Source organism: Podarcis muralis, chromosome 2, assembly GCF_964188315.1.
Source record: "Podarcis muralis chromosome 2, rPodMur119.hap1.1, whole genome shotgun sequence".
Classification (NCBI taxonomy): domain Eukaryota; kingdom Metazoa; phylum Chordata; class Lepidosauria; order Squamata; family Lacertidae; genus Podarcis; species Podarcis muralis.
In genome coordinates this window covers 121,445,895-121,458,870 of record NC_135656.1, presented here as the reverse complement: position 1 = coordinate 121,458,870, position 12,976 = coordinate 121,445,895, and the positions used below count along the sequence as shown (strand labels likewise).

Here is a 12,976-nt window from a genome sequence, read left to right as displayed (position 1 = left end):
GAACCCCCCCCACCCCAATCATTCTGTTTGTACAAACTTCACACACACTCACACTCACACACTACATACGCCACATTTCTGTTATAAATTCATAGAAAAATCAACCATACATTGGATTTGCACTGTTCCATTTTTATTTTACTCCATATGACAAGGACTATCAAAGGGGGGTGACAGGGGGGTGGCTTGGTTCTGGTCAGCCATAATCCCTTCACCATCCCAGCACATCCACAGGAGCCCTGCCCAGTTGCTATGCCAACCCAGATGGTCCTAGACAGAAGATAATCAAGATCACAAAGAACTTGCATATGGGAGTGAATTCAGCATGGACTGAAACAAAGGACAATGATCAGATCTTCCCTCTGGGGGCAGGAAACTGCCAACTCCCCTTTGTCTCCTGGAAGTGACTCATGCGGAGGGGGGAAAGGAGGAACCAGCCAGGTGACAGGACACTCAGGTTACCACCAACTCCTCCCTCAACCCCTCCTTTCTGTAATGTATGCATGATGTTTCTGGGGGTGGGCTTGACCTAGAGGAGGGGAATTTCAAAAGTTTTTATAAGGTCTTGCACACCATCTTTCTGGGTCTTTCCTCTCTCCTGCAAGTGAGGGGAACACCTTGATGCATCAGTTCAATAAAGGCCAAGCCTACAGGCTGCTGTTTTGCTCCAAGTTATCCTGGTTGGTGTCTTTGTTTTGTCCAAGGGGGCCCTCGGATTTTCCGGTAACACAATAAAGTGCATGTATTACTCAGCCATAAATAAAACTTTCACAAATCCAAACTTGTTAGGAAGCACGCTAAATTGACAGCCTTTATAGCATATTTAACCTGAAGACTGGGGAAGTCATTCTGCACTTCAAGCTGGGATCCAAAGGATTCTCTTCTGTCAACCGGAGGGAAAGTTCTGTGGAACAAATGAAATTGTTGGAGAGGCGATGGAGGAAATTGCAGGAATGATGATGAGGGAGAGAAATGCAAGATGGGCCTGCGACAGATTGCAATGGATTGCTTCGAAGTCGGTTCAGCAACAAATTGGGGGGTGGGAGGAATCACCCCCAAGGTAGCAACCCTACTTTATGGAGTACAAAGAAGCAGAATCTGCAATGTCCCCAGCACCTTACAGTTTGGGATGAGGGAATACTGGCTCTTCAAGGGTTAAAGGCAGCGATTATATTATGACAGAGGACTTCCTGGGGGAGGAGAGGAAAAGCGTCACTTCCTCCTCGGTTTGTCACATGTGACAAGCTGCGAGGGAGGAGATTCTGCAGCGCGGAAGACTGTGCCTTTTGCAAGGTAGGAAAAGAGGGATATATTTTTTTGGGAGGGAGGAGGGGGCTCCCGTGTCAGAGCAGGAGAGAAGCCCTCCGGGGGAGGAGCATGCATGGGTTTGCACCCCACATTTGAGCCCCCAAAGAGCTGCGGGGAGAGCAAAGGACCTCGAGGGCTGCAGGGGCGCCCCAGGGGGAGAGCAAGGCAAGAAGGCGAGGCGGGGGGGGGGGAGGGAGTTTTAGGGTGGGGTAGGAACCCCCCCCCCCAAAAGGAAAGGGGGCAGGGTGGCTCTGGGGAGAGGAGGAGGGAGGCATGGATGTTTTGGAAAGAAAGGGGTCGAGTAGAGAGGGCAGGATTAGACCAAAGGGGGGGGGTCTTGGATCGGGGGCTTTCTGCCTGCTGAGGAGATGCTCCGCCCTTGAGCTACAGCCCCTTCCCTTAAAGTGGGGCTGGGGGAGGAGGTGGCATGGAGGGAGGCAGCCCTGTCACAGCTCCAGGCTGGCAGAGAAAGAAGGAGGCCAAAAAAGGAATGTGTTTAATGATGGTGGGTAGAAGATCCTCTTTCAGGCATGACTCCACTTTCCTCGCATGGTGGGGTCCAGGAGAAGGGGCCCCTCTTTTACCAAGGAAACCGCAAGTGGGTGCCCACACCTAGGCAGGCTTATCTTTCACCAGGAAAATATGTTGGGTGGGGAAATGGATGCAGGGCCTCTGAGGCTGCCTTTGCTTCTATCTCCCTCCCTCGAACCTGCATCTTCTGAGCTCCTCAGGAAGGATGGAAGAGGCAGATCCTGCGAACCTAGCGAGGATGGAAGGGGGAAGATGGACGGTTGACCTGGTCCGGCTGCCTCCCCCAACCTCTGACCGTTCCCCTCCAGGACACTCAGAGAGATCTGGTGAGTGGCAGGGAATGGAGTTGGGGGCATGGAGGTTTGGGGAGTGGAAACAAGGAAATTGTGTGGCAGGATAAATCCCTGCAGGCTCCCTTTGCTTCTGCCTGAGTTACAGGGGGTTGGGGGGGGGGAGGATGGATGGATGGGGAGGGACACCCCCCAAGTGAGCAGAAAAGACACAGGGGGGAGAAAGGGCAAGAAGGTCTTGACTGGAAGAAGGGAGGGGAAGAGGACCAATGGGTTTCTGTGTGTCAGAAGAGGGAGAATATGCACAGCAGTCCATTGCAGATTTACTCATATGTAAGCTCCACTGAGTTCAATGGGATCTACTTTCAGGTCACTACTGAGCGTACCATGCCCGCCTTAAGAAAGATAGAGGAAGCAGACAGATTAATTTGGAATCACAAAAACATGTTTAATAACAGCTTGGGACTGTTGCAGAGGGGATGTCCAGCGGCAGGAGAATATCTAGGGCAGGAGAATTCCCTGCAGGGCTGCTGAGACTTCCTATGCTTCTTTTTCCGTCTCAGGAAAATGCAGCTTGTTTTGCCTTCTGAGCTCCTCAGGAAGGATGAAAGAGTCTGATTCCCCTGGTATGCCTCTCCTGGTATGCCCCGCAGAAGACCTTAAGGTCCATGAATAATCATAGTTTGGGCCCTAAGGAAGTCAGATTATCCTCCACCAGGGCCAGGGCCTTCTTAGTGATGGCTCCGACCTGGTGGAATGCTCTGCCCCATGAGACCAGGGCCCTGCAGGATTTAACTTCCTTCCGCGGGGCCTGTAAGACAGAGCTATTCTACCTGGCTTTCAATTTGAACTTAGCCTGATCTTTTATTCCCCTTCCTTCCCTCCACCTTCCCTTTTTATGAAGATTACCCACTCTGGGATCATAGAATCATAGAGTTGGAAGAGACCACAAGGGCCATCGAGTCCAACCCCCTGCCAAGCAGGAAACAACATCAGAGCACTCCTGACATATGGAGCAGCAGAAAACAACCTTTCTCCCTCCTCTATATGACATCCTTTTATATATTTGAACATGGCTATCATATCACCCCTTAACCTCCTCTTCTCCAGGCTAAACATGCCCAGCTCCCTTAGCCGTTCCTCATAAGGCATCGTTTCCAGGCCTTTGACCATTTTGGTTGCCCTCCTCTGGACACGTTCCAGTTTGTCAGTGTCCTTCTTGAACTGTGGTGCCCAGAACTGGACACAGTACTCCAGGTGAGGTCTGACCAGAGTAGAATACAGTGGCACTATTACTTCCCTTGATCTAGATGCTATACTCCTATTGATGCAGCCCAGAATTGCATTGGCTTTTTTAGCTGCCGCGTCACACTGTTGGCTCATGTCAAGTTTGTGGTCAACCAAGACTCCTAGATCCTTTTCACATGTACTGCTCTCAAGCCAGGTGTCCCCCATCTTGTATTTGTGCCTTTCATTTTTTTTTGCCCAAGTGCAATACTTTACATTTCTCCCTGTTAAACTTCATCTTGTTTGTTTTGGCCCAGTTCTCTAATCTGTCAAGGTCGTTTTGAAGTGTGATTCTGTCCTCTGGGGTGTTAGCCAGCCCTCCCAATTTGGTGTCATCTGCAAATTTGATCAGGATGCCCTTGAGTCCATCATCCAAGTCGTTGATAAAGATGTTGAATAAGACCGGGCCCAAGACAGAACCCTGTGGCACCCAACTAGTCACTCTTCTCCAGGATGAAGAGGAACCATTGATGAGCACCCTTTGGGTTCGGTCAGTCAGCCAGTTACAAATCCACTGAGTGGTAGCATAGTCAAGACCACATTTTACCAGCTTCTTTACAAGAATATCATGGGGCACCTTGTCAAATGCCTTGCTGAAATCAAGGTAGGCTACATCCACTGCGTTCCCTTCATCTACCAGGCTTGTAATTCTGTCAAAAAACGAGATCAGGTTAGTCTGACATGACTTATTTTTCAGAAATCCATGCTGACTATTGGTGATCACAGCATTCCTTTCTAGTTGCTCACAGACTGTTTGCTTAATGATCTGCTCCAGAATCTTCCCTGGTATTGATGTCAGACTGACTGGGCGATAATTATTTGGGTCCTCTCTTTCCCCCTTTTTGAAAATAGGGACATTTGCCCTCCTCCAGTCTGCCGGGACTTCGCCTGTTCTCCAGGAATTCTCAAAGATGACTGCCAGTGGTTCTGAAATCACATCTGCCAGTTCTTTTAATATTCTTGGATGCAGTTCATCTGGCCCTGGAGACTTGAATACATCTAAACTAGCCAAGTATTCTTGTACTATCTCCAGCACTTCCCTAAGTTTTCTTAAAGTCAAGAAATTGACTTTAAGAAAACTTTCTTAAAGTCAAGAAATTGACTTTAAGAAAACTTTCTTAAAGTCAAGAAATTGAGTCCTAGTATGCTTGGCTGCTCCTTTCCGCTGTATAGTAAACTTCATAAGAGCATGATCAGTCGCGCCTAATGATCCTTCCACTTCTACCCCACTAACCAGGTCATCAACATTGGTTAGGACCAGATCTAAAATGGCTGTTCCTCTTGTTGCTTCTCCCACTTTCTGGACAATGAAGTTGTCTGCAAGGGCAGTGAGGAATCTGTTTGACCATATGCTCTTGGCTGAGTTTGACATCCAACAAATATCCGGGTAATTGAAGTCCCCCATTACTACTATCTCCCTTCCTTTTGCATGCTTGGCCATCTGTTCCAGGAAGGCATCATCTATGTCCTCCGTTTGGCTTGGGGATCTATAGTAAACTCCCACAATCAGGTCACTGTTATTCTTTCCCTTTCCACTGTTATCTCTTACCCTTAATTTTGACCCAAATGCTCTCACTTTGGCTTTGAGGTTCTAAATCTTGGATCTCTTCACAGGTATACACATCCCTGACATATAATGCCACTCCTCCTCCTTTCTTGTCTGGTCTGTTTCTCTGAAATAGATTGCATCCCTCCATTATTACATTCCAATCGTGGGACTTATCCCACCAGGTTTCAGTGATGCCTATTATGTCATATTTAGTTTGCTGTACCAAGAGCTCAAGCTCATCTTGTTTATTTCCCATGCTTTGCGCATTAGTGTACAGACATTGAAGTCCATTAATCATTCCCCCGTGTCTCTTATTTAAGGATTTTTTCCTCCCACCACTAGGTCTGCGTGCTGTTTGCTCCATTTGGTCTATGACATTTGGATGATCATCTTCATCAATTGATAGACTCCTACCTTCAGGAGCACTGTCTCCCTCCCCCACATTAGTCAGTTTAAAGCCCTCCTGATGAGGTTTCTGAGATTTTTGGCAAAAACATTCCTCCCAACCGTTGTGAGGTGCAGCCCATCGCTTGCCAGAAGTCCATCTTCAAGAAACTGCAGTCCGTGATCTAAGAATCCAAACCGTTCCTGTTTACACCATTTGCGAAGCCAGCTGTTCACTTCCACTATTTTTCCCTCTCTCCCTGGGCCACATCGTTCAACTGGGAGGACAGATGAGATGACAATTTGTGCATTTAATTGCTTCAATTTCCTGCCCAGAGCCTTGAAGTCTCTTTTGATCTTCTGGAGGCTATTGCTTGCAGTGTCATTGGTTCCCACATGAACCAAGAGGAAGGGGTATTTGTCAGTGGGTTTTATGATTCCTTGCAGTCGTTCAGTTACATCTTGGATCTTAGCCCCGGGGAGACAGCACACTTCCCGAGACATCTTGTCAGGCCCACAGATCACTGCTTCTGTTCCCCTCAGTAGGGAATCCCCTATCACCACTACACGCCTCCTCTTAGTTTTGGTCGGGGTTCTTCCGTGAGCTGTCCGTTCCAAGGTCGCCTGCACATTCCCTGAGGACTGACTTTGCTGCTCGTCTTCATATACCTGATCGACTGTAATGAGGGAGAGATCCTCAAATGGAGTCTGCTCTTCGTCTTCCATGCTAGGGGAGAGGACCTCAAAGCTATTGTGTATTTCTAAACAATCAGAGGGAACCCTGGGCCTCCTACTTCTTTGAGTCATGTTTCTCCATATATCTGGCTCCTGTGTTGGTGAACTAGCTTCCTTCTCAGGGGTGTCCCCTGTCTCCTCCTTGGTGGAGACGGTGTTCTCTGTTGCTTCCAAGAAGAGCTCCAGCTCTCTAATTCTTTGGAGCGCAGCTACACGTTCCTCCAGTTGCTGGACTGGGATCCCACAGCTAATTCTCCCCTGGTCTCCTCGCTGGCCCAAATAGGACTAATTTAGCCAGCTACCATGGTGATCATCTAATGTTTAGGTGGATCAATTTCCACCTAAATTGATTTTTGAATTCTGAATTTATTGTTATTCACATTTTATACTGTATTTTATGCTGTTTTTTGTTGCATCAATTAAGTGTTTTAAATTTGTTGTTAGCTGCATTGAGCCCGGTTTTCTGAACCAGGAAGGGTGGAGTATATTTATTTATTTATTTATTTATTTATTTATTTATTTATTTATTTTTCTGCAAACCTAGCGAGGATGGAAGGAAGAAGATGGATGGTTGACCTGGTCAGGCTGTCTCCCACCGCCTTTGAATGTTCCCTCCCAGGACCTTTAGAGAGATCTGGTGAGTTGCAGGGAATGGAGAGGGGGACCTGGGGAGATGTTGGGGGTTGAGGAAGCTCCCCTGGCAAGAAAACAAGGAGGGCTGCAGGGCCAGAGCAATCTGTCGCAGGCTCTAAAGAAATAGAGGAAAACAATAGAATGGGAAAAACCAGAGATCTGTTCAAGAAAATTGGAGATATGAAAGGAACATTTCGTACAAAGATTTCCATAATAAAAGACAAAAGTGGAAAGGACCTAACAGAAGCAGAAGACATCAAGAAGTGGTGGCAAGAATACACAGAGGAACTATACCAGAAAGAAATGGATGTCTCGTAGACCCCAGGTAGTGTGGTTGCTGACCTTGAGCCAGACATCCTGGAGAGTGAAGTCAAATGGGCCTTAGAAAGCACTGCTAATAACAAGGCCAGTGGAAGTGATGATATTCCAGCTGAACTATTTAAAATTTTAAAAGATGATGCTGTTAAGGTGCTACACTCAATATGCCAGCAAATTTGGAAAACTCAGCAGTGGCCAGAGGATTGGAGAAGATCAGTCTACATCCCAATCCCAAAGAAGGGACGTGCAAAAGAATGCTCCAACTACCGCACAATTGCACTCATTTCACACGCTAGCAAGGTTATGCTTAAAATTCTACAAGGCAGGCTTAAGCAGTATGCGGACCGAGAACTCCCAGAAGTGCAAGCTGGATTTCAGAAGAGGCAGAGGAACCAGAGACCAAATTGCAAACATGCGTTGGATTATGGAGAAAGCTAGAGAGTTCCAGAAAGACATCTACTTCTGCTTCATTGACTATGCAAAAGCCTTTGACTGTGTCGACCACAGCAAACTATGGCAAGTTCTTAAAGAAATGGGAGTGCCTGATCACCTCATCTGTCTCCTGAGAAATCTCTATGTGGGAAAAGAAGCTACAGTTAGAACTGGATATGGAACAACTGATTGGTTCAAAATTGGGAAAGGAGTACAAAAAGGCTGTATATTGTCTCCCTGCTTATTTAATTTGTATGCAGAATTCATCATGTGAAAGGCTGGGCTGGATGAATCCTAAACCGGAATTAAGATTGCCGGAAGAAATATCAACATATGCAGATGACACAACCTTGATGGCAGAAAGTGAGGAGGAATTAAAGAACCTTTTAATGAGGGTGAAAGAGGAGAGCGCAAAATATGGTCTGAAGCTCAACATCAAAAAAAACGAAGATCATGGCCACTGGTCCCATCACCTCCTGGCAAATAGAAGGGGAAGAAATGGAGGCAGTGAGAGATTTTACTTTCTTGGGCTCCATGATCACTGCAGATGGTGACAGCAGTCACAAAATTAAAAGACGCCTGCTTCTTGGGAGAAGGGCAATGACAGGCCTAGACAGCATCTTGAGAAGTAGAGACGTCACCTTGCCAACAAAGGTCCGTATAGTTAAAGCCATGGTTTTCCCAGTAGTGATGTATGGAAATGAGAGCTGGACCATAAAGAAGGCTGATCGCCGAAGAATTTATGCTTTTGAATTATGGTGCTGGAGGAGACTCTTGAGAGTCCCATGGACTGCAAGAAGATTAAACGTATCCATTCTTAAGGAAATCAGCCCTGAGTGCTCACTGGAAGGACAGATCCTGAAGCTGAGGCTCCAATACTTTAGCCACCTCATGAGAAGAGAAGACTTCCTGGAAAAGACCCTGATGTTGGGAAAGATGGAGGGCACAAGGAGAAGGGGATGACAGAGGACGAGATGGTTGGACACTGTTCTCGAAGCTACCAGCATGAGTTTGACCAAACTGCGGGAGGCAGTGGAAGACAGAAGTGCCTGGCATGCTCTGGTCCATGGGGTCACCAAGAGTCGGACACGACTAAACAACAACAAAACTGTGTAAAAATAATATTAAAAATAGTATTTTGGTATGGCAGTAAAGTTAGGTAGAAAGAAGTAAGGAATAAATGGGAGGTTGGGTTTATTGATAATGAGATTTTTTAATTGTAACATGAAATTGCAACCTCAAATTTATGTCATATTCTTTATCTTTGTCTTAATAATAACAATAGATAGTGTGAGTTTTCTTTCCCTTCCCCCCCTTCTTAATTTGTACTCTTTATCGTTATTGTCTTTTTGTAATATTTTCCCCCAGTTATGTAATTGAGCTTCTTTCACTTCTTTCATTTAAATCCACGTAAATACAGAGATTACAATTACTTCCTGGCCTTCCGACTCTTCCTGCATCTGTATTTTATGCAAGGAGTAAAAATACCTCTAATCCTAAGCTTTAGGAAGAAATTTCTGACTGCCAGTGAGATGAGCTACCTTGGAAGGTGGTGAACTCTCCTTCATTTTTTTTAGGTTTTTCAGCAGAGGTCGGGTTGTTTTTTCCTGCATTGCAGGGGGTTGGACTAAATCAGGGATTGTCAACCTGGTCCCTACAACCACTAATGGGCATTTCAGGATTCTAATTAGGCGGTAGGGGGTTCTACGGCACAAGCTGAATCCTCCTTCCATCAAGTCCTGGTGGGCGGTATGGAAATTGTACCATTAAGAAAGATGCATTAGAGGGCAGTAGGTATAAAAATGTTGACTACCCCTGGACTGGAACGCGGGTGGCGCTGTGGTCTAATTCACAGAACCTAGGGCTTTCCGATCAGAACGTCGGCGGTTCGAAACCCTGCGATTGGGTGAGCTGCCGTTGCTCAGTCCCTGCTCCTGCCAACCTAGCAGTTTGAAAGCACATCAAAGTGCAAGTAGATAAATAGGTACTGCTCTGGCGGGAAGGTAAACGGCGTTTCCGTGCGCTGCTCTGGTTCGCCAGAAGCGGCTTAGTCATGCTGGCCACATGACCCGGAAGCTGTACGCCGGCTCCCTTGGCCAGTAAAGCGAGATGAGCGCCGCAACCCCAGAGTCATCCGCGACTGGACCTAATGGTCAGGGGTCCCTTTACCTTTACCCCTGGACTAGATGATTCTTGTGGTCCCTTCCAACACTACATTTGTATTATTCTTTGACCTGCAGTTTCCAGTTCTGGTCTTGCACTATGGCGGCAGCTCTCTCAACATTGGAGGGAGGCACAAATGAAGGGGTAGGGAGCGAAAAGGTTTAAGCATTCCTGGAAACCTCCTTGGGTACGAGGGAGCAGGCTGACCGAAGGTCGCCTCAACGGCTCGCTCCTGTGCAGATCAGCATGGGGGCAGATGGAGGTGTTGGGTCACCACATTTGCCATGATGCAACCCCCTCGGACTGCCAACAAAAGCAGACGTTCTCCTTATAATAGGATTTTAATTCCTTATAATAGGATTTTAAGTCCCTAAGTTTATGATTTGGCAAACCTCTCCAAACACAAGGTTTATAGAGTTACAAGTGTGGATGGTTCGATGTACTGTGTACTTTGACATTTAAAAGAAGATTTAAAGCTGTGTGTGGTTTGAAAGGAGTCAAGGTGGGGAGAACCTTGTTTTGACGGATGTCGTTGGGAAACTAGAGCTTAACCCCACCACCACCCAAAAAAAGCGTGTGGATTTAAGGAGGTGTTGACATTCAACCTATTTTTAAGAGGAAGGACATTGGCTAAACAGCAAAATGGAGGTGAGAGGAATTTCACAAAGGCACGTGAAAAGCAGTGGTCCCCGAATGCTTGTCTAAGGCAAAGGAAGAAAATGGTGAATGTTTGAAAGTTGTTGATCAGCTGAAAGGAGAGGCCTGTTGTTTATCTTGAAGTGGTACGGAGGGGGAGCTGTGTTGAGAAGGACGGGACTTAATCTTGTGACTTCAGGTCCGCCCTGAACCACGCTGGAATGACAACATTGGGACAACATTCCTACTGCCCAAGGTCGCAGTAGGAAAAACATCAGCGGCAGAGATATACCCATTTTGACTCTTCTGCACCCTATCTGCATAACTTAGCAATTATAAAATATAGACGTGCATTTACTCTCACAAGATTGAATATACTGCCTTCGGTTGTACTTGAGGGACGATTCCAACAAATTCCACACGAAAAACGGTTATGTCCCTGTGGAGATGGCAGCACATGTCCTTCCTGTTTGAACTCTTTATAAAGATTTGGAGAGTGAGGCTATCACCCCTATTTTATTGTCTATTCCAGGTCACCCAGCCCCTGTCACAGTGTTTTTTCTCTCAGCAGACCAAGATGAGCAGGTGACATCAAAGGTTGCAATGTTTTTAGCTCGGGCAATTAGAATAAGATCCAGTATCTGACTATTGATTCAAACCCCCAAAATGTATTTTATATAATTGAGTTTTTATCTTTTCGCTGCTTCTGCACATGTGCGTGACATCATTTTGAGCGCCTGCGCATACGTGAGCGGTGAAACGTGGAAGGATAGAGAGCTGACTGCACCTGGGATTTTATGCTGCACCATTTTGATCAATGTGTGTCTATTTCCAACGTGTGTTTGGAGGCCCAGTGATGCCACACACACACACACACACACACACACACACACAAGCACAAATCTGTTAGGCCACATTCACACCACATATCCAAAGCCCCATGAAACCCCCCTAAGATTTCTGGGAGCTTGTTTTGCTGGTTAAGGGTGCTGAGAGTTGTGACAATAAACTATTGTATAGGGTGCACAGTTCGACACACAACTTTTGCAGGGGTTACATTTCGGTGATAGGTGTGTAAAGTCGAAATCACATATGGTCAGGACAAACCCCTGGGAATGAATGCATCGGACCATCCTTGCCTTCTGGAACCAGCAGCCGGATGGCTCTTAAACCCCCGTCATGTCCCCCCCCCCCAAGTTTTTAAAGCTCTCTGCCTTCTGTGCCTGCAAGTCAATTGTATATATTTTTACTTTTTCGGTGTTTTCTTCCCCCTATAAAAGATCAGGACTGTGCAGTTTTGCAGTTAAGCGATTCTGATGGAGCAGGGTGAGCTTCGCACCAGTTTTGTGTCTCTGCTGGTTCTGTGAAGCTGAAATGATACATTTGCACCAGCCACTTCTTGCTGGCTTCTCTTCTCGCCTGTTACCTTTGCAACAACAACAACCCTGTGAGCTGGGTTAAGCTGTGACCAAAACTGCACATCCTTATAGTGTTTTTCTATGCCCTTCCCGCCCTTTATATCTTCTCAGTAACCTTGTGAGGTGGGCATGGCTTCAATATGGTTTTTTTCCAGCACCATGGTTTTGATATTGCAAAAAACAGCCTTAGGAGATCTGGGATGGGGTGCTTATTTTTCTTTACCAGGGATGAGAAAGAATTCTTTTGCATTTTGCCATAAAATATCTGTGAAGCGTCCCACCTTCATATCAAGAGGGGCACTCCAACCACTATGCCACAACTGCCTCATGTGAACCTTGGAGCAGACCCACTGCAGAATGCAAATCCCACCGCCCTGAAAATGCAGGAAGAAAAGGAGAGCGTGCCCCCCTCCAAGGGAAGGGGGGCGCTTTGAGGGGTCCCCATAGGCAGAATCCGCAATGTCTCCAGCACCACGCAGTTTGGGTGGGGGTGGGAGAGACGCTGGCTCTTCAAGGGTTAAAGGCAGCGATTATATTATGAGAGAGGACTTCCTGGGGGAGGAGAGGGAAAGCGTCACTTCCTCCTCGGTTTGTCACATTTGAACAGCTGCGAGGGAGGAGATTCTGCAGCGCGGAAGACTGTGCCTTCTGCAAGGTAGGGAAAAGAGGGATATATTTTTTGGGGGGGGGAGGGGGCTCCCGCGCCAGAGCAGCTCCTTCGCAGGAGAGAAGCCCTCCAGGAGAGGGCAGTTTTGCAAAGGGGCAGGGGCAGGAAGGCGCATGCGTGGGGTTGCACCCACATTTCAGCCCCCCAAGAGCTGCGAAGAGTGCAAACGCTTTAAGGGGTGCAGGGGCGCCCCAGGAGGAGAGCAGGCGGGGGAAGAGGCAGTTTTAGGGTGGGCTATGAAATCCCCCCAAAAGGACAGGGGGCAGGATGGCTCTGGGAAGAGGAGGAGGGAGACATTCATGTTTTGGGAAAAGAGGGGGAGGGAGGGCAGGGTCAGCTGGAAACTCATTTCAGCTCTAGACGGCATGGGCTCTTTTATCTTCGATGCCTTCCCTGTCTGGGGGGCGGGGGGTCAGGAGGAAAGCCCCCAAGGAGGGCGCAGTCTCTCTGTATAGCAGCCCAGCCCTAGGAAGGTACCAAGGTGTTGGGAGAGATGGAGGAGGGAAGACTTTAAGGATGGGAAGAGGAGAACCACTGGCCCTAAAATGTCATCAGTTTCTCACCACCAGCCACTGCTGCAGCAGAACTGGGGGCTCCAAGCGCAGTGAGCTGCCTACACATAGCC

General features: G+C 47.4%; 1 protein-coding gene across 9 annotated transcripts in view; it reads left to right on the top strand.

Moving 5' to 3' along the window:
* LOC114592576 (uncharacterized) overlaps positions 1-12,976 on the top strand; it is a 44,292-nt gene that overhangs the window by 24,341 nt on the left and 6,975 nt on the right. For 4 of the 9 annotated variants that reach the window (XM_077923248.1, XM_077923249.1, XM_077923243.1 and 1 more), the window contains one exon: positions 6,629-6,721. In XM_077923248.1, the coding sequence (XP_077779374.1) occupies positions 6,629-6,721 (93 nt within the window). Of the gene's footprint in view, positions 1-1,193; positions 1,294-1,534; positions 2,166-6,628; positions 6,722-12,976 lie in introns of those variants that run through there. The other 5 variants (XM_077923250.1, XM_077923245.1, XM_077923246.1 and 2 more) reach the window with 4 other exon arrangements.